Source organism: Acinonyx jubatus, chromosome D1, assembly GCF_027475565.1.
Source record: "Acinonyx jubatus isolate Ajub_Pintada_27869175 chromosome D1, VMU_Ajub_asm_v1.0, whole genome shotgun sequence".
NCBI lineage: Eukaryota > Metazoa > Chordata > Mammalia > Carnivora > Felidae > Acinonyx > Acinonyx jubatus.
Window position 1 is genome coordinate 70252442 of NC_069390.1, and position 23245 is coordinate 70275686.

General features: G+C 36.2%; 1 protein-coding gene across 7 annotated transcripts in view; it reads right to left on the reverse strand.

The window, feature by feature from the left end:
• Nucleotides 1-23245, reverse strand: part of NOX4 (NADPH oxidase 4) — a 167295-nt gene that overhangs the window by 72332 nt on the left and 71718 nt on the right. For all 7 annotated transcript variants that reach the window (XM_053203772.1, XM_053203773.1, XM_053203771.1 and 4 more), the window contains one exon: nucleotides 6586-6646. In XM_053203772.1, coding sequence (XP_053059747.1) covers nucleotides 6586-6646 — 61 coding nt within the window. The remainder of the gene's footprint in view (nucleotides 1-6585; nucleotides 6647-23245) is intronic.

The window sequence follows — 23245 nt, forward strand, 5'->3', positions numbered from 1 at the left end:
CATTATGACTTCTAATATACTCATGCTTGAAAATTTAAATATGAAATGTAAATCATTTACTATAAATTACTTTATCTTAATAGCTCCTTTATACTAAGGTTAGGATATTATATTGGTTTTTATAAGTTATTTGTGTACGTAATATCTGTAATTGCATTTTAAGAATGTAAAGCAGGCATATAAAATGTACATAAATTCTATAAAAGATATAGTAATGTAATGGTATACAGTGCAAATACATACAATGTCGATATATAATATATACAATGTAAAATATATATAAATGTACATTAAAATGTATATAAATCTTACATAGATGAGAATTACTACCCAACTTTGTATCTTTAGATCCATGAATATAATAATAATTCTCAAGTTTGGATCTCTACTCTTACCTCCAGACTCACACGTGTAAAGACCTATTCAATGCTACTTTTTGAAAGTCTAACAGGCATCTCAAATTTAAAATGTACAAAACTGAATTTGAATGTCCACTCTTGTGCCTCCGATATGCTGCAATGTTCTTTATCTCAATACACAGAAGCACTGTCCACTTACCTATTGATACTAAATACCTTAAATTGTCTTTGATTCCTAACTCTTGTTACATCCCACCTCCAGTCCCTCAACAACAGCTGTGAGATACCCTCAAAATCCACCCACTCTTCATGACCCAGTCACCATCACCCTACGCATACCAGCACCTTCTCTTGTCTAGACAGCAGCAAGAGCTTCTCTCTTAACTCATCTTCTAACTCCCACTCTTGTCTACCCCTATCATATTCTCTATACAGCAGCCACAGTTACCATTTTAAAATGTGAGTCAGACCCAAATCAAAATCCTCCAATGATTTTCTATAACATTTATAATAAAATTGAAGTTTATAAGAGCCTACCATATCCAGTCCATGGGTATTCTCTGATTTTATTTCCTACAACATTCCAGTTTTAACTGGTCCTTGAACACAAACATTGGACTGCCTCAGGGTTTTACATGTCCTCTTATCTTCCCCATTATTACTTCTCCAGATTCAGAGTTCTGTTCAAAAAGGCTTCGCTGACCTCCAAATCCAACCAAAACCAAGAATGATTTAAGTGAACTCTTCACGATTTAAGTGAAAGGAATTTAATGCAGGGAACTAATGACTTAGGCGAAGGAAGTACTGAAGCTAAATCAAAAACAATGGAGAAATCCAGAAAGTAGAAAGAAGCTACTACCATCCATGAAGGCTAATGGGACTCTAAGCTACCAGAACCTGTAAACCAGCACCATATGGCAGAAGATAAAACCACTACTGAATCATCTCTAAAATGATGATACATTCCCCACCCCAATAAAAAGTTTGACCTATCTTCTGCAATGCTCTGAAGCCCCACTTTTTCTTCCTTCTCCCTAAACTCAATCATTTAAAATAAATAAATAAATAACCTTAGCCTGACAACCACTAGGTAGTATGTATTAAAACAAAATGGATGATGATTCAGATTTAGATTTCAAAACCATACCTTTTTTTTCAATCACATAAAAATGCACTGGATGTTATATGTAAGTGATGAATCACTGGGTTCTACTCCTGAAACCAATACTACACTGCATGTTAACTAACTTGAATTTAAATAAATAAATTTAAAAAACTATAAGGTTTCCTATAGTCTATAGTGTCCAATCCTCTGCTCAGTTCTCTGATCTATTTTCTATTACGCACCCCTTCACTGTCTCTATTCCAGACCCACTGGCCTCCTTGCTGTTCCCTGAATATCCAAACTTATTACCGCCTCAGGGACTTTGTACTTTCTCTTTGTGTACTCTAAATACACTTCTTCCTGAAATCCACTTGACTTATTCCCTCATCTCCTTGCATGTAACTAAACACCCCATCTAAAACAGCACTCCTACCCTTCATCATTCTTACTCTCTTACCTTTATTTTTCTTCATAGCATTATCACTATCTAACATATTATACGTTGATTTGGTTTTTTGTTTACTGGAGATCTCTACTGACTAGAATATAGTCCTTATAAGTGCAGATACCTTATCTGTGTTGGTCAATTCGTATCTCCGGACACAGTGCAGTGTCTGGTATCCAGTAGGTGTTTATATTTCATTATTAGCCAAAGTAACAAATAGTCTAAATGTTATTTTCCACAAATGACTAACCACTGTAATTTGCTGGTCATATCAACAACAAAAAGAGTATTTCTAGTCACTCCTTTGTAGGTACAGCAATTGATAATTCATACTTATTTTGGGCTTGAACTAAAGTTTACACTGTGTGAATATGCACTATGTAAGATCCATGATATTTCATATGTGCAAGTATGATCTGTGCTGTTCAAAAAGGTCAGTATACTCAAACTTATTTGGAATCTAGTTTTTTGGGGGCATGTTCTCTAAAATAGTATTGGTAATCAATAGGAGTATTTTTAATTTTTTGCTTTTCTTACAGCAATTAAAAGCCATTCACAGATACATATAGTGTAAGGTGGATACCACAGTTGTTCAAAATCCATTCTTTTAATAAAATAAAAACATTATTATAATTCATACAGTCATAATCTGACTTATAAAGAACTCCCCAAATGAAAAAAAAATACTTTTAATACATCACACATATTGTTTTAATCTTTTCATAAACAATCAGCTAGATGAAGTATAAAACATGTCTAGAGAGAATTATCACCTCTTTCTCTGGCCTAATCTTTAACTAAAACTGTAAGGTTACTTGTTCTGTGAGTATCAATGTATTATGTAATCAAGGCAAATTCATGATGTCACATGGCCTTGTTTTCCTACTTTTAGTCTTCAAAGTCAACCATATCTTCTGACTGTACCAAGATTTTTCAATAGACAATATGGAAATGAATACCCAAGATTCAAGGAAAAGCTGTTCTGTGATACATACAATAAGCCCTCTGTTGCATATTTATCCACTTGTCAATCCATTAATTACTGAATGGAAAAATGATAAAATTTTCAGATTAATTGGAATGCAGATATTATGTATAAAAAGGTTTTGTAGTAAAACTTAAACCTCTCTAGAGTAAGTTGCTATCTAGGCCATTAAAATATCCAATAGTTTAACATGATCTCAGACATTATTCAATAGTAATGACATCTAATGCAAAAAGTAACAAGACAATTTTGGATAGTCAGAATGGTAATCAAGCCAATAGGCAATCTGTAACCATGCATTTGAAATTGGAAAGCATGACCTATTCTAGAAAAGCAACAAAATGTTAAGTCAAAGATAAATCCACTTGAGTAATTCACTCTACCCCCTCTATTCCCATCATTTAAAGAAAAAACCTGAAATGTGTTTAAGAGGTTTGAAGAGTCTTCCAAACTTAATGAGTTCTTCCCACACTTCAGAAGTACAACAGAGACCTGGTTAAAATAAAAAGCTAGTTGGGGTGCCTGGGTGACTCAGATGGTTGAGCATCTGATGATTTCAGTTCAGGTCATGATTGTAGGGTCATGGGATTGAGCCCCGTATCAGATTGCATGCTGAGTGTGGAGCTTGTTTATGATTCTCTCCCCCTCTGCCCCTCCTCCACTCACGTACATGTTCTCTCTCCTTCTCTCTCTAAAATGTAAATAAATAAATAAATAAATAAATAAATAATAAAAAGCCAGACTTGTCCCGTGCTATGTAGCCGCTTTGATTGCTTCTTGGTCACTCTACTGCTGGGTATCATTGATTGGTCTTAGAAAGATCATCCATGGGCAGTCTTAAACCTGTTCTTTAGGCCTGCCCAGGGCAGAACATATTTCAGGGAAGAAAAAGTAACTATAAAATATATGTCAGTTTGGAAAAGCAAACCTCTGGTATTCTACTTGTTACACACCCCTTTGGTACTTCCTACCCCTACTGCTCTTAATACTGAGTTTTAGTCAATTCTTTTAGAACAAATCCAATGATCCTTGATCTTAGGAGTAATGTCCCTAGTTTTCCTTCCATAATTATAATTCCATTGTTTTAAGGCAGCTAAACCTTGTTTTTGAACTAAAGTGCCAGATAGTGGCAGAATTATTTAGGGGTTCTCTGCATGAATGCTTGACATTTTTTTCCAAGTTAACAAATATTTAAAATCAACAACCAAGAAGGTCTATTAATTGAAAAGCATGTGACTGGAACTAAACTCTGAATAGAATGATCTGTTTTCTCTCTCAATGGCACAGTACATAAAATAGGAAGATAAAATTAAAACTATTAAGTGTTCCTAATAGAAAAGATCGAAATAAATGATGAGATAATCATTTATTCTAATGAGCTACTGACAATAGAAAATAACTTTATAAAGAAACTCAACAACAATAGCCAGTAATAATCTATCATGAAGTTTCTCCTTACCATGATAAATTCAATTATACCTTCAATGTGTTGCCCTTCAGTTTTGGAATTTAAGTGATTACCATTCGTTACTGAAGCTAATTCTTACTTTATTGGGATTCTTACCAGAGAAGAACTTTGCTCTTTCTTTATTTGTCAAACGGGGGAAAAACAGCTGCGATTATATCCACTAGTTCTGGGCTTATCATGAGAATTACTATTTTCATACTACACCAGCATTTTTCTTTTCTTTTCCTTTCTTTTCTTTTACACCAGTGTTTTTCTAATAAGGGGCTACCATGATATTTTCTTGAATGCAATAAAATAAACTTTATCTATTTTTTATTTAAATTTTAGTTAACATACAGTGCAATATTTGTTACAGGAATAGAATTTAGTGATTCATCACTTACATACACCACCCAGTGTTCATCACTAGTACCTTCCTTAGTGCCCATCACCCATCCTCCACCCACCTTCCTCCATCAAACCTCAATTTGTTTTCTATATTTAAGAGTCTCTTATGGTTTCTCCCTCCCTCCCTCCCTCTCTCCATTTCTCTCTCTCTTTCTTTTTGTCCTTCCCTTCCCCTGTGTTCATCTGTTTTATTTCTTATATTCCACATATGAGTGAAATCACATGGTATTTGTCTTTCTCTGATTGACTTATTTCACTTGGTATAATACATGGATGGAGCTAGACTGTATTAAACTATTCTTAAGCCTGATGTTTCACAGTTCCATACTGTTCCATACTGTCATTACTGCTCAAAGCTCTTTTGATTAATTTCATTGTTTTCCCATTAAACACTATGTTGTATATTTTCTCCATTTTCATTAAGTCTCCAATTCCAAGCTGGCTACCTGTTCTATAGACAAAGAATTTATGCACATAATTATTTTTTAACTGTATAAGCTCTTTCAACTGTCCTTCCTAAAATACCCCTTTCTTATTACACAATATCTTGTTCTTTACTGATTTTCCAGAAATTAGTCCCCCCTTTCCAATGCTAATTTCCCAAACCTGTGCTTTTAAAACCACTCCTTCGAGTCCTGTACCCATTCCCACCCCTCCCCACTGACTCTTCTCTGTTTTCCAGTCTTTCCTTGATTCTAACCCATCCAACTGGCAAATTATTAAATACTATTTTTTTATGATGCTCTAAATCTTTCGAACATTCTCTAGCACCTCTAAGTTATTTTAATATCTTGTTAAGGCATTCAAAATCTTTACCAAGCTGACTCTAAATGGATATTCCATAGTATTCCCCAGAACAAAATCTTTGCTTCTGCTAAGCTGATTGACACACCTTTCTCAAATATGGTTTACTCATTACCTTCTCTGATTTTTGACAATGCTGTGAATTTTGCTTAAATGACCTACTTCACTTGTGTGATTTTCAAGGTTTGGCTCAAATACTATCTTCTCCGTAAAGCTCCTATAACCCTAGACTACACTGAATCTACCTTTTGCTGATTCCCTGTAGTTTTCACAAACCAACTCCTAGTTTAGCATTCTATTTGAAAATATTTTTATTTATACTTGCATTCATGTTTATACCTACATCCTTTCCCTTGAGCAACCAAACTAAACAACTAGCCAGTAAGCTAATATATACTGAGCACTCACTTGTCAGTTACTCTGTTGAACCAAGGGAATAGACAAATGAATAATGTTTCTTTTTATTTACTCAGGACTCTTAATACAATGCATCTCTCAGATAACACAAAAGTTTTTATTGAATAAATAACATATCATCCATCAATAGACTTGCTATTAAAAATGACCATTATTCCAAAGATGCTGTGGAATTGCTATGTACACATAGGTAATACCACAAAAAGATCATGTAAGAACTGAAACATAATTTATGTGATCTCAATCGCAGGTGTTGATTATTTTGAGAGTAAAACCAACCATTAATTTTAAAATCATGTTTTCTAAAACATGCATTTCATTGTTCCTTCTATTGCCAGTGCATCTGACAAGTAGGCAGAAACCAATGATTTGCAGAGAAAACAATACATTATTAACAATTATTGATATCGAAGGTATTTGAATTGCAAAAATTCATCCTACAAAAAGAAAATGTGAATGTCAAAACTGAATAAGCAAAGAAAGAAAACAAAACCACAGCCTGAGAACATATACACATCTAAATATGTTGGTAGTTCTATTACTTAAACACATGCAAACTATTATATGACCCATTATGTTCAAAGCATGTATCTTAAAACTCTATATTCTACATACCTGTCCAGTCTCCTACTATTTTGAGGTGGACACCAAATGTTGCTTTGGTTTTAGTAGGACACTAAAAAAAAATAAAATAAAATAGTAGAATCAATTCTGATTAACAGTTATGTGTGACCAAACTATGATTTAATTACAACTTTCATTCTCGTAGCAAATTCCCCAAGTCAATAGAAAATAGGAAGGAATGAACTGAAAATCCATATAGATCCTCATTAGTGAAAAAAAGAGCAACGTCAACCAGTTAATAAGACAATATATCTTTCTCTAAAAGCTCCTAAGTATTTAGACAAAAAAGGTAAAATATGCATAGTCTAAAACTGTTAGGATATCACATCTAAAGACAAATATTGCCAAATACTTTTTGAATTAAAATATTTCAGAGGACATGGCTTTTAACCACAAAGGAAGAAATGGAGACTGATTGTAATGTCTTTTTCTCCCCAGATATTATTATACACTTTACATCTTAACAAATTTCAGGAATAAAGAAAAGAAATATTTCTCAATGTGACCTAAATTTTCCATGTCCAACAAGGAAACTCCTACTGAGAGAGTTGTATTTCACTCCCTCCCTTAATTCTCAGAAGAAATAAATCTGGAGTGAACTGGCAAGGGTATCTGGGAAGGAGAATGAGCCATGGGTACTGGAAGTAAGAAAAGTATCCATGGCCTCATGTTCAGGAAATACAGAAAACACCCACATGGTACTTTTTGGCTCACAATAAGAAAATGCAGAATCTCCTTTTATTTTTCAGAACCCCAAACACTTATCCATAACCCCAAGATTCAAAAATTGTAACAGTACGTTTTTTCATAATTCACTGGGTGACACTATCTAACTTGAATTTATGGGAGATAATGATGGGAGGCTAATACTTCTGTATAAAAATTCGTATATAAGTGTTTCCTACATAAATATCCATTTGTTTAAGAATGTTACCCCATATCCTGCTAGAGATCTTATGTAATATATGAAATACACATACCTTTTAAAATCTACAAAATTCTGAATTCTGAAAACACATCTAACCTGAGAGTTATGGATAAGAGCTTTATATACATTATTATTTTTAACTGTATGATATATGCTTTTTCAACTGTCCTACCTCCTAAAACATCCCTTTATTACCACACAATACCTGTCCTTTCCTGATTTTTACAGAAATTAGTTCCCCTTTCCAACACTAACTTCTCAAACCTGTGACTACCAAGCTTTCCTTGAATACCACATACCAAGGGCAGGGCTAAGTGCTTTATTTCCAAAATCTCACAATAACCCTGGTGAGCTGTCCTTTATATTGAAGGAAACTGAATTAACTGAGACTTAAAAATATTAACTTGCCCAGTCATACAACTAGTAAGAAGACAAGACAGAATTTGGACCCATGTCTGTCTGACTACATAGTTCTTAACTATGGCAAGTCGCTCTCTCCACTAAGGTAAGCATGAGAGATCAAATGGAGTAGGAGGGAGAAAAGTATTTGTTGAAGATTACAAGAATCATGTACAACAAAAAGAATGAAGTAGAAATATGGGCCAAAATCAAAGCACCAATGTGCTTCGGTGGGCCCTGAGATAGACAAGGGGTTGCAATAGAGCAAGTCCAATACCCTCAAATCCACTTTGTCAATCAACTAATGTAGGTCACACTGGGGTGCTAGAAGGACAGGAAATAAGGGAAGATAAACACACCACGGAGATATGTAAAGAACTCACAGTCAAAAAAGGTAGCTTGGAAACCAGTGAAAACACTAAAATAAAAAGGTAGGTATTACTCATTTGGTCATAGCAAATCATAAACTAATAAAAAGTATGTGATCAAGTTCAGGATTGGGAAATAACGTGACATGGAATTTTCAAACTACTGCTCTGCAATCAGTGGGTTTTTTTAAAATTTTTCTTAATGTTTTTATTCATTTTTGAGAGACAGAGAGATACAGAGTGCTAACGGTAGAGGGGCAGAGAGAGAGGGAGACACTGAATCTGCAATCAGTATTTTTAATGGAATCATTATTGTTAGCACTATAAAAATTAAAAAAAAACACTTATAAAATACTTAATTATTTATGCTATTAAAATTATAATATTTCATTTATAATTGTGACTTTAATATTTCATTTTTATTGTGGGTTTTAATAATTCTGAGATCAGTTTTATAACTAGTAAATCTTAATGATCATACCTTTAGTAAGATGATGTGATCTGTAAAAACCGCCCATAATTTTTGTAATGTTTATTCATTTTTGAGAGAGAGAGAGAGAGAAAGAGCGCGCGCGCATGAGTGGGGGAGGGGCAAAGAGAGCGGAGGACAAAGGATCCAGAGCAGGCTCTGCACTGACAGCAGTGAGCCTGATATGGGGCTCAAACTCACAAACCAGGAGATCATGACCTGAGCTGAAGTCAACCAACAGAGCCACCCAGGCACCATCATTGTTTTCACTTCCTGCTACTTAAGGCTGGCCAGAGCCTCAATGCAGTAAAAGTTGTAGCTCCCAGAAAGCAAAAACCCAAGCGTCCAATCTGTCCACATGTCACTTGATGATTCCCTCATTGTGAACTACATCTTAGGTTAAAAAAAGATCTAAGTCAAGGAGGCATCAGAATAGAGAGCAAAAAAGGTTAGTTTTGGTAAGTCTGAGTGTGCATTTGATTTAATCTCATTCTCTAAAGGAAAACATATAACTTGCCAAATATGCATATCTCTATTCCATCTTTCAGTGTAAACATTGCAAAAGATAATTGCATGTGGTGTTTAACACCCCCTCAGGTCCTGTAGGAGCCTATAAACCTCCCTCATGTGATGCCAGCCAAATGCATCAGTATAGTTTTTAAGGTTGATCTGATTTCAAACAGATAAAACATAGTATGGTTTCTTTCAAAATCTGGGAAAGATGCCTTTATGTTACTGATACTTTCTCAAACTAGCTAGGTATAAGAATACAGGATTTAACATTGTCTTTGTCCAATCATATCGCCTCACATTTGAAGGGGGCCTGCACAGATTAACACACAGAATGACTTCAGCATGTGTGGTTTGAAACAATGACTGGAGATCTTAGAATCACATTCTAGCAGCTTTGCACAAATAATGTTCAGATTCACTAATGTAGCTAAAAACATAGTGTAGTGATTCTTTAATGTCTCCTCACTATCTTTTTTATTTTTTTATGTTTTTATTCAAATTCCAGTTAGAATAATATTAGCTTCAGGTGTACGATGCACTGATTGAACACTTCCATACAACACCCAGTGCTCATCACAACAGGTGCACTTCTTAATCCCCATCACCTATTTAACCCATCCCACAATGTTTGTTCTCTATAGTTAAGAGTCTATTTCTTGGTTTGTCTCTCTCTTTTTTTCCCCCTTTGTTTGTTTGTTTTGTTTCTTAAATTCCACATATGTGTGAAGTATGTTATTTGTCTTTTTCTGACTCATTTCATTTAGCACTATATTCTCTAGCTCCATCCATGTCATTGCAAATGGCAACATTTCATTATTTTTTATGGCTGAGTAATATTCCATTGTGCATATATAACAAACTGGAGAGCAACATGCAAAAGAATGAAACTGGACCACGTTCTTACACCTTAAACGAAAATAAATTCAGAATGGATTAAAGATCTGAATGTAAGACCTGAAAGCATAAAAATCCTAGAGGAGAACACAGAGAGTAACCTCTTTGACAACGGCCATGACAACTTCTTCCTAGATAAGCCTCTTCACTATCTTTTTAATAGCGTTTAGAAAACTTCTCAACAGGATGAAATAGTAAAGTACAGATATCCATGGCTCTCTGACTTTCCTAGAAGCCTAATAAGGAAATATACTTATGACAAGTTTTCGGTTTAAAAAGTTACAGGATAATATACATACTTAAGTTCACATTATTAATATAAAAAAGATATGAATTTATATATATATATATATATAGAAATAAGTTGAAGAGAATACATAACATGGCATTAGGAATATTAACTTCTGGGAAGTAAAACTGAAGACAGAAAAGAGAATTCATTTCATACATATCTCCCTTTTAAGATTTATTATTAGCCTTTATAACGTTTATAATTTTAAATATTTTAAAAGTTTAAAATGTAAGCAATAATATATTACTGAGTCTCAACTTAGTCTCATTTAATTTTTTTTAATATTTATTTATTTTTTGAGAGAGAGAGAGAGAGAGCGCGCGAGCGAGCAGGGAGGGGCAGGGAGAGAGGGAGACACAGAATCCGAAGCAGGCCCCAGGCTCTGTGCTGTCAGCATAGAGCCCGATGCAAGGCTCGAACTCATGAACCATGAGATCATGACCTGAGCCAAAGCTGGACGCTCAACTGACTAAGCCACCCAGGCACCCCATCCGGTTATATTAATTCTATATAAGTAATCAAACCTAAGAGGTGGATAGAGTGAATGTGATAAACATCTCCAGGACTATAAATTTCAATAATCTTAAGCCATTTTTTTATATTAAAGCATTTGCTAACCATCAAATATAATGGGATAAAAAGATTTAAACCTAGAAATATTTTGGCAAAATTTCTGAATGTGAAGGAAAATTATGTAAGCTTTCAGAATGTAAAACATAAACAAGTCGCTTCCAAAGAAATAAAAAGAACTCAGATTGGTATCACATTTGGCTACTACCACCCATTCCAAGCTTGATGATAAAAGGGGCATTGTCTTCAAAGTTCAGACTTAAATCATCTTTTTTTTTAAGTTTCCTTATTTTAAGAGAGACAGCACACATGTAGGAGTGGGGGAGCAGCAGATAGAGAGGGAGAGAGAGAATCCAAAGCAGGCTCCGTGCTGTCAGTGCAGAGCCTGATGTGGGGCTCAAATCCACAAGCTGTGAGATTATGACCTGAGCTGAAGTCAGACGCTTAACTGACTGAGCCACCCAGGTGCCCCTCAACTTAGTCTCATTTAAGTTCCCTAGATGAAGACAAAGAGTATGGCTTATGTTGACTATAATATATACACCAGAATACACAACACGTACTTTAAGGGTAAGAAAATAAAGTGACAGAATTTGTAAGAACAGATCTGGAGGAGTTTCTATTTTGATATCCTTGAGTAAAAATGTTTTCCTTCAAATTATTTGTACATTATGGCATTGAGTTTTAAAAGTACTCAAATGACTAATAATTTTATAACAGCCCACAAAAATATAAACAGATATTATGTAATCATCTTACATTTAAGAACTAAATGTAAAAATGATGTCACTGCACAATGATTTATTCAACATGGAAAAGAAATTTAAAAGCCACAATATGTTTGTTTTTAAATCAAGAGCCTTGCAATAAAAAATAAAAATGATTCTAAAGTGGATGTTACTATATTAAGAACTAAATTTTCAATGTAACAAATTTGTTAAACCACAGAAAACGATCACAGAACAGAATGTGTCAGATCTTATTTTTAGTCCCTTCTTCCAAAGCTCTAGTTTCTACCCCTGTTAGACATTCTCACCTGAAATTCACTCTAAATGTAATACATGTAAAAACCCCAGTATCTTCCCATATTGCTTTCTTTTCTGATTCCTTTATGTCCAAACATAGAACCCATGCCCTTATCAGAATAGGGGCTCAAATATCAGAGGAATATCATGTGTATCTCTTCCTGCCAACATTCAATCAATTTTTAAGTCCTTTACAATAATCTTACCAAAGAAAATGTATGATTATAGCAATCTCCTATTGATTAACCTTTTGTGTCCTCCTAAGGAAAAACACCCACGTTCTTTCTTTCCTAGAGTCTATAGCCAACCACAACTGCTCCAAATTCTTTCCAACTTTATATTGCAAGTTCCTCTGACCACTCTAATCCAGCAAAGACAACTTGAATCAGCTAATATATTTCCCTGCCCGTCACTTTCCCACTTACTAGCCTCCATTCCCACTTCTCATATTGAACACTAGCAATTCGTTAAGACCCATCTCAAATGCTACCACTTTCATGAAGAAATCCTAATTTTCCCTGCCATGAAAATTCCTCACTTCCCTGACCCCCGCTAAATTATTTGACTTCTATGCCCTTTATTATGGTCCATCTCTTTAACTGTATGTAATTTTTTTCTCTGTATGAGTATACATTTGCAATGTCTTCAAATCAAGGCCTATTTCTAAGTCATTACTGTATATCCATAGCATATTATCCATAGTGGGTATACATTCAAATATCAATTCAGTGAAGTATTGGAGAATTAACCTGAGAATGAATAAGGACTTCAATAATGGGCAATTCTTCTATAATTTATTCATACATTCAACAAATGAGTCCAAAGTGTTCCAGAGACTATACTAGGAGCTCATACAATTTCACAAATAAGGATTGTCTAAAAGTAAGAGAAGAGATAATGAGCCAGGAGCACAGAACTCATTACAATTAATGCAACATGTGACTCCAAACATTTTGACAAATACAACATCTTAATGTCTCTTTGTTAACTTGAAGAAAAAAATTAGTGTTTACTTGCATACTTGCATGAAAAAACATACTCAATCTTAAAACAGACAGATCCTGGAAAAGTATGTACATGAAATGTTTATGAACTGTGATGGAATGTGTGTATTTATCTCAACTTTCATAAAAACAAAACATAAACATGACAGTTGAGGGATATAAAAACACAAACTAAAACAGCAAAGATAAGATGGGGTGTGATAACAACAATGGAGAGGTATCAACAAAATCTGTAATGGAGAAATGTGGATGACATGGTGGCTGGGGAATAGACTGAAAGAAACAGATGAAACTGAAACCCCACTACCTTCATAAGTGGGGTCACCTTGAGAAGTAAGCCCACCTTTCGCTCACAGAAGACCTCAGAGCAGTAGACCTCAGAGCAAAAGAAGAAGCCCACCTTTTGCTCACAGAAGACCTCAGCTTATGATTAAAAACAAGAGAAAGAGAAACTGTTCTTATCTGTATGTGAAATAATCTGACCCCTACAATCATCTTACCCCTCCACAAACCCGAAGACAATCGGAGGTGGGACAAAAGGGGCTCTAGATGCAGGAATAACTAACACAGTGGAAAGTAGGGCTGATATTTGCTACTTTTATGATTAGCCCAGCAAATATTTAATAAATGCACACTAAATGCCATCTCAAATTTACATTCCAAAACTAAGCTCTACAAATGCTCATCAGGATTTGCTCTCTCCATGGTCTTCCCTATCTCAATGCAGCCCCAGCTGCTCAGACCAAACACTGTGAAGATAACCTTGACTCTTCTATTGTACATTCCATACCCAATCTATCAAGAAATCCTGTTAGATCGGGGTGCCTGGGTGGATCAATCAGTTAAGCATCTGACTTCGGCCCAGGTCATGATCTCACAGTTTGTGGGTTCAAGCCCTGAGTTGGGCTCTGTGCTAATAACAGCTCAGAAACTGGAGCCTGCTTCAGATTCTATGTCTCCCTTTCTCTCCCTGTCCCTCCCTGACTCGTACTCTGTCTCTGACTCTCAAAAATAAACAAACATAAAAAAAAAAAAGAAATCCAGTTAGCTCTAACTTGAAATATACTCAGAATATGACCACTTCTCACTACTTCCACTGTCACCACCCTCATCCAAGCAACCATCATACCTCAACCAGATGTCCACAACAGCCTCTTAACTGGTCTTCCCACTTCTGTTCATTTCCTTCATCTACTCTTAGCACAGCAGCAAGAGTAATCCTATGAAAAAGTAAGTCTGATCATGCTCTTCCACTACTCAGAAGCCTCCAATGGCCCTTCCTCACTCTAAGTAAAATCCAGAATCTTTACAATGTCCTATAAACCCTACATAAGCTGACTCCTCGTGACTTATCTGATATTATCTCCTACCATCCTTCCTTTTTCTTAGTGTGTTCTAGCCACACTGACCTCCCCTCTTCCATGCACACACTTGGGCACACACATATATACACTTACAAGTCAACAGGCATTAAGTAGAACTCATGGTGAAAACTGGCTGATTTTGAGCAGAGAAATGACATGATCTGATTTGCATTTTAAAATAATCACTCCGGGGGCGCCTGGGTGGCTTGGTCGGTTAAGCGTCCGACTTCGGCTCAGGTCATGATCTCACGGTCCGTGAGTTCGAGCCCCGCATCGGGCCCTGTGCTGACAGCTCAGAGCCTGGAGCCTGTTTCAGATTCTGTGACTCCCTCTCTCTCTGCCCCTCCCCTGTTCATGCTCTGTCTCTCTCTGTCTCAAAAATAAATAAACGTTTAAAAATAAAATAAAAAATAAAATAAAATAATCACTCCGGCTGCTTTAAGATTAAATGGCAGGTGAGCAAGGGCAGGCAGAGGGAGATCAGTTAGCAGGCTATCCAGACGGTAGTAGACTGGACCAGGGGGCCATGGCAGAAATGGTGGACATGTTTTGAAGACAGAACTAAGAACATGAGTGGACAGATTACTGACTATATCAAAACAAACAAACAAACAAACAAAAAACAAAACAAAAAAACAAAGAACAAAAAAAAACAACAAAAAAAAACCCCAAGAGTAATATCCAGATTTTCAGCATGGGCAACCTGAACAATGGAGCTGGAATTAACTGAGGTGGGAAAGATTGTGGGTGAAACAGATTTGGGAGGTTGAAGATTAGGAGTTGAGTTTTAGACATGTGAAGATATCCTTTAGACATCCAGATGGAAGTTTCTGGAAAATAGCTGGATACATGAGCTTGAATTTTAGAGTTGGGAGGTGGGGCTGGAAATATACATTTGGGAGATGACAGCACACAGATGCATCAGTAAGACTGCATGAGATCACGAGAGAAATGAGTTTAGCTAGAGAAGACAGGGGGTTCAAGGAATGGGCACTGAACTGTTCTGATATTTAGAAGTTGTAGGATTGGCAAGAAACAGCAAAAAGACACTGAGTAAAAGTGGCCAGAAAATGAGGAGAAAAACCAGGTGAATTGGATGTCCTGGAAGCAAAATGAAAAAAGTGTTTCAATAAAGCAAGTGATCAGCTGTGCTAAATGCTGCTAAAAGGTCAATTCCATCAAGGACTCAGAAATGACCACTGGACGCAGCAGTAACATGGTCATTGCTGACCTTGAAAATGTTTTTGTAGGGTGCTGTGGGCAAAAAGTTGGTGGATTTAAGACAAAATGAGTGGAAATGTCCCTGGAAGGAGATGTGAGTTAAGAAAGGAGCTTTTACTCACAATTTTCTCTTTTGTACCTAGGTAAAAGGAGGCATCTAAAAATACCAATAGGATGAATCAAATTTAATATTAAACAGCTGGTTTTCTCTGAATACATTGACCTATTTAGGTTCACATTTATCATGCAGGTTCTCATTAGGCACTGAAGGAATATTTTCTTTACCCCTGGGAAAAAAAAATGAAACTACAGCAGTTAGATGTTTAATTTTCAGGGAATTCAGATGTCCTGTTATGTTTCATGAACATTAGTGACCTTTTTGGGGCAATTTCGACCATGTCTGGTCTATGGTTAAGGTACCTTGTTGCTTTGCTAATCTATCATCTATCCCAGCTGAGTTTCTAAGCTGCCCAAGCAAAAGATTTGTGAAACGCTAGAGAAAAACAATTTTTTTTTAAGAATTACACAAATGAAAGCAAGACCCAAGATCAAAACAGCTGATGCAGACTTCCTGGTTGTATTTAAACCCAAGACATTAAATAAATAATAATAACAAAAAATTTGCTAATCTTTAAGGAATCCATGACCATTCTTGTCTGGTTTTCATTGAAAACTGGAAAGACTATTCCCAAAATGACTGGTTAAGAGATTAAAACTACAAAGCAGAAAAATGATGGCAAGTACAGGCTTGCTATGTAAAAGCACAGACAATAACAAACCAACAGCTAGACTTGCCTCTGACTCATGGAAAAATATGTGAAATCAGGTTATCCCAGCTTAAAAATAATGAATCACACAACTTAGAATACAGATGTCAGGAAAGCACATGTGTACTTCTGATTAAAAATAATAACGGAAGGATATAGAGGTATTCATGCAAACTTCAATTCCATAAAAAAGCAGATTCTGCATTATTTCTTTAGTTGAGAATCCATGAAAAATATTATTGAACATAATTAATGTCTATCTCAGTTAAATATTAAGAGATGCTATATTTCATTGCAAGCAGTAGTTTTCATACTTTAAGTTTTGGTATTCATTCATTCATTCATTTTCTAAGTAGGCTCCATGCCCAACATGGAGCTCAATGCAGGGCTTGAACTCACAACCCTAAGATCAAGACCTGAACTGAGTGCCTTATGCCCAACCAACTGAGCCATCCAAGCGCCCCAGCTTGGGCTTCTTAAAATCATCTCTGATTCACATATATAAATTAGGTGAAAGCATACTTTAAAAGAATAGATTAAAAAATAGAATAAAGAAAAAACCAGAATAGAATAGATTCGTTCGGGTAGAAAATCCAAACTTTGGCAATTATAGAGCATGACAGGAACACACTGTTAAAGATCCATTACACGGTTGAAGAACAACATGTAAAACTCTACCTGGCCTTTAAGCCAATGAAGGCCCAAAGAGGGAGAAGAACCTGAAAACATGAATTCTGGACCTAACTTTGTCATCAATGGTGTTACTTGCTTTGATCACTTAAAGAATCTATGCTTTAGATATCCTGTCTCCCCAACAATAAGCAAACAAATAAATCTGGTGCTTGGACTACAAACTGTTTTTTAATTGATGTATAGTTGACATATGATATATTAGTTTCAGGTGTACAACACTAATTCAACAATTATGTACTTTATAAAATGCTAACCATAGCAAGAGTAGCCACCACCCATCACCATACAAAGTTATTACAATCTTATTGACAATACTCCTTATGCTGTTTTTATTCCTGTGACTTGATTTTATTTTATTTTATTTTATTTTATTTTATTTTATTTTATTTTATTTTATTTTATTTTATTTTAAAGTTTATTTATTTATTTTGAGAAAGGGCACAGAGCAAGCACAAGTGGGGGAAGGGCAGAGAAAGACTCCCAAGCAGGCTCCACACTGCCAACAGACGGCCTGATGTGGGGCTTGAACCCACGAACCATGAGATCATGACCTGAACCAAAGTCGAGTCAGACGCTAAACCAACTGAACCACGCAGGCACCCCTCATTCGTTTTATAGTTGGAAGTTTGTACCTCTTAATCCTCCTTGGACTACAATATTTTTAAGTTCAATGAATTTTGATAAACTAAGATTTTTTATGTATCTCATATATAATTTCAAGTTTTAAAAAAGTAAGATTTTTTCACAAAATATATATTTCATATACTTTTTAATGTATTTATAAACACATAAGTGAATGTAAATATATAATTTAAATACATACATTTAAATGTCATTTGTAGTGGAAATGGTGGTGCACTGCTCACATCTTCTTCCTCCCCCCACTTCCCAATTTTCAGGTTCAAAACACGAATTCCTCAACCTCCCCACTGCTGAAAATGTTTCCTGTAGAGCTCATTCCTGAGGCCCCTCCCCAGGAACGGCTAGCCACAGAAGGAAGCTTGCATGCCCATCTCTAAGTGTCTTTTCCTGGAGATAACTCACTTCTAGTGACTGGCCAATTACAGAGTACAAAGATGTAGCTTCCTGACCTCAATACAGGACAACTTGAACTACCATTTATGTGTAGTGGCTGTCAGACCTGCTGAGGCCTCTGTTGAGCCTTTCCCCAGCATTTCAACTCTTGTCTTGTATTCTCAGGTGCTGTCCTGAGTGCGCTCTCCACAAACCTCCCTCAGGAAAATCTCTACCTCTCAGTCTGTTTCCCAGGAAACTCAACTTAAAACATTTATCCTACAGGCTAGTAAACCACAGGAGGCAAAATTTCCGTTGCTCCAAATGACTGTTTCTAAACCAATCTGGGGCCAGAACTTAGTCACTGCATGCTGCAGAATGAGGCAAACAAAACAAAACAAACAATTCCATTCCATTTAATCGCATCATGGCTCTCCAGTCATTCTCTGAAATTACAACCATAACAGCTTCTAACTTACTGAGAACTTACTGTATACCAAGTACCAGGCTTAGCACTTGATGATATCTTTGTAATTAAGATTCGGCGTAACTGCATTAGAGAAGTTACTAGTATTAGCCACATTTATTTTTTTAATATGAAATTTATTGTCAAACTGGTTTCCATACAACACCCAGCACTTATCCCAACAGGTACCCTACTCAATACCCATCACCCTCCCTCCCACCCCCCATCAACCCTCAGTTTATTCTCAGTTCTTAAGAGTCTCTTATGGTTTGTCTCCCTCCCTCTCTTTATTTTTTTCCCCTTCCCCTTGCCCTCCCCCATGGTCTTCTATTAAGTTTCTCAGGATCCACATAAGAGTGAAAACATATGGTATCTGTCTTTCTCTGTATGGCTTACATCACTTAGCATAACAATCTCCAGTTCCATCCACATTGCTATGAAAGGCCATATTTCATTCTTTCTCATTGCCACGTAATATTCCATTGTGTCAATAAACCACAATTTCTTTATCCATTCATCAGTTGATGGACATTTAGGCTCTTTCCATAATTTGGCTATTGTTGAACGTGCTGCTATAAACACTGGGGTACAAGTGCCCCTATGCATCAGCACTCCTGTATCCCTTGGGTAAATTCCTAGCAGTGCTATTGCTGAGTCATAGGGTAGATCTATTTTTAATTTTTTGAGGAACCTCCACAGTTTTCCAGAGCAACTGTACCAGTTTGCATTCCCACCAACAGTGCAAGAGGGTTCCCATTTCTTCACATCCTCGCCAGCATCTATAGTCTCCTGATTTGTTCATTTTAGCCACTCTGACTGGCATGAGATGGTATCTGAGTGTGGTTTTGATTTATATTTCCCTGATGAGGAGTGATGTTGAGCATCTTTTCATGTGCCTGTTGGCGATCTGGATGTCTTCTTTAGAGAAGGGTCTATTCATGTTTTCTGCCCATTTCTTCACTGGATTATTTGTTTTTCGGGTGTGGAGTTTGGTGAGTTCTTTATACATTTTGGATACTAGCCCTTTGTCCTATATGTCATTTGCAAATATCTTTTCCCATTCCGTTGGTTGCCTTTTAGTTTTGTTTGATTGTTTCCTTTGCAGTGCAGAAGTTTTTATCTTCATGAGGTCCCAATAGTTCATTTGTGCTTTTATTTTTGCATTTTTAGTTCATTTTCCCTTGCCTTTGAAAAGGTGTCAAGTAAGAAATTGCTGCGGCTGAGGTCAGAGAGGTTTTTGCCTGCTTTCTCCTCTAGGGTTTTGATGGTTTCCTGTCTCACATTCAGGTTCTTTATCCATTTTGAGTTTATTTTTGTGAATGGTGTAAGACAGTGGTCTAGTTTCATTCTTCTGCATGTTGCTGTCCAGTTCTCCCAGCACCATCTGCTAAAGAGACTGTCTTTTTTCCATTGGATATTCTTTCCTGCTTTGTCAAAGATTAGTGGGCCATACTTTTGTGGATCCAATTCTGGAGTCTCTATTCTATTCCACTGGTCTATGTGTCTGTTTTTGTGCCAATACCATGCTGTCTTGATGATTACAGCTTTGTAGTAGAGGCTAAAGTCTGGGATTGTGATGCCTCCTGCTTTGGTCTTCTTCAAAATTACTTTGGCTATTCGGGGTCTTTTGTGGTTCCATACAAATTTTAGGATTGCTTGTTCTAGCTTCGAGAAGAATGCTGGTGCAATTTTGATTGGGATTGCACTGAATGTGTAGATAGCTTTGGGTAGTAGTGACATTTTAACAATATTTATTCTTCCAATCCATGAGCATGGAATGTTTTTGAATTACTTTATATTTTCTTCAATCTCCTTCATAAGCTTTCTATAGTTTTCAGCACACAGATCTTTTACATCTTTGGTTAGATTCATTCCTAGGTATTTTATGCTTCTTGGTGCAATTGTGAATGGGATCAATTTCTTTGTCTTCCTGTTGCTTCATTATTAGTGTATAAGAATGCAACTGATTTCTGTACATTGATTTTGTATTCTGTAACACTGCCGAATTCATGTATCAGTTCTAGCAGACTTCTGGTGGAGTCTATAGGGTTTCCCATGTACAATATCATGTCATCTGCAAAAAGTGAAAGCTTGACTTCATCTTTGCCAGTTTTGATGTCTTTGATTTCCTTTTGTTGTCTGTTTGCTGATGCTAGAACTTCCAACACTATGTTAAACAACAGCGGTGAGAGTGGACATCCCTGTCGTGTTCCTGATCTCAGGGGGAAAGTTCTCAGTTTTTCCCCATTGAGGATGATATTAGCTGTGGGCTTTTCATAAATGGCTTTTATGATGTTTAAGTATGTTCCTTCTATCCCGACTTTCTCAAGGGTTTTTATTAAGAAAGGATGCTGAATTTTGTCAAATGCTTTTTCTGCATCAATTGACAGGATCATATGGTTCTTTACTTTTGTTTTATTAATGTGATGTATCACACTGATTGATTTGCAAATGTTGAACCAGCCCTGTAGCCCAGGAATGAATCCCACTTGATCATGGTGAATAATTCTTTTTATATGTTGTTGAATTTGACTTGCTAGTATCTTATTGAGAATTTTTGCATCCATATTCATCAGGGATATTGGCCTGTAGTTCTCTTTTTTTGCTGGGTCTCTGTCTGGTTTAGAAGTCAAAGTAATGCTGACTTCATAGAATGAGTCTGGAAGTTTTCCTTCCCTTTCAATTTTTTGGAACAGCTTGAGAAGGATAGGTATTATCTCTGCTTTAAATGTCTGGTAGAATTCCCCAGGGAAGCCATCTGGTCCTGGACTCTTATTTGTTGGGAGATTTTTGATAACTGATTCAATTTCTTCACTGGTTATGGGTCTGTTCAAGCTTTCTAGTTCTCCCTGTTTGAGTTTTGGGAGTGTGTGGGTGCTTAGGAATTTGTCCATTTCTTCCAGGTTGTCCAGTTTGTTGGCATATAAGTTTTCATAGTATTCCCTGATAATTGCTTGTATTTCTGAGGGATTGGTGGTAATAATTCTATTTTCATCATGATTTTATCTATTTGGGTCATCTCCCTTTTCTTTTGAGAAGTCTGGCTACTGGTTTATCAATTTTGTTTATTTTTTCAAAAAACCAATTCTTGGTTTCATTGATCAACTCTACAGTTTTTAGATTCTATATTGTGTATTTCTGCTCTGATCTTTATTATTTCTCTTCTGCTGGGATTGAGGTGTCTTTGCTGTTATGCTTCTAGTTCCTTTAGGTGTGCTGTTAGATTTTTTATTTGGGATTTTTCTTGTTTTTTGAGACAGGCCTGGATTACAATGTATTTCCCTCTCAGGACTGCCTTCACTGCATCCCAAAGCATTTGGATTGTTGTGTTTTCATTTTCATTTCTTTCCATATATTGTTTAATTTCTTCTCTAACTGCCTGGTTGACCCATTCATTTTTTAGTAGGGTGTTCTTTAACCTCCATGCTTTTGGAGGTTTTCCAGACTTTTTCCTGTGGTTGATTTCAAGTTTGATAGCATTGTGGTCTGAAAGTGTACATGGTATGATCTCAATTCTTTATACTTATGAAGGGCTGTTTTGTGACCCAGTATGTGATTTATCTTGGAGAATGTTCCATGCGCACTCAAGAAGAAAGTATATTCTGTTGCTTTGGGATGCAGAGTTCTAAATACATCTGTCAAGTCCATCTAATCCAATATATCATTCAGGGCCCTTGTTTCTTTACTGATTCTGTGTCTAGATGATCTATCCATTGTTTTAAGTGGGATATTAAAGTCCCCTGCAATTACCACATTCTTATCAATAAGGTTGCTGATGTTTGTGATTCATTGTTTTATGTATTTCAGGGCTTCTGTATTCGGTGCATAGACATTTATAATTGTTAGCTCTTCCTGATGGATAGACCCTGTAATTATTATATAATGCCTTTCTTCATCTCTTGTTATAGCCTTTAATTTAAAGTCTAGTTTGTCTGATATAAGTATGGCTACTCCGGCTTTCTTTTGACTTCCAGTAGCATGATAGTTCTCTATCTCCTCACTTTCCAACTGAAGGTGTCCTCAGGTCTAAAATGAGTCTCTTGTAGACAGCAAATAGATGAGTCTTGCTTTTTTATCCATTCTGATACCCTATGTCTTTTGGTTGGAACAGTTAGTGCATTTACCTTCAGTATTATTATAGAAAGATATGGGTTTAGAGTCATTGTGATGTCTGTAGGTTTCATGCTTGTAGTGATGTCTCTGGTACTTTGTGGTCGTTGCAACATTTCACTCACAAAATCCCCCTTAGGATCTCTTGTAGGGCTGGTTTAGTGGTTGTTTTGGGAAGACCTTTATCTCTCCTTCTATTCTTAATGACAGACTTGCTGGATAAAGGATTCTTGGCTGCATACTTTTTTTCTGTTCATCACACTGAAGATTTCCTGCCATTCCTTTCTGGACTGCCAAGTTTCAGTAGATGAATCCATCACTAGTCTTATCGGTCTCCCTTTGTAAGTTAGAGCCTGTTTATCCCCAGCTGCTTTCAGAATTTTCTTTTTACCGTTGTATTTTGCCAGTTTCACTATGACATGTCGTGCAGAAGATCAATTCAAGTTATGTCTGAAGGAAGTTCTCTATGCCTCTTGGATTTCAATGCCTTTTTCCTTCCCCAGATCAGGGAAGTTCTCAGCTATGATTTGTTCAAGTACACCTTCAGCCCCTTT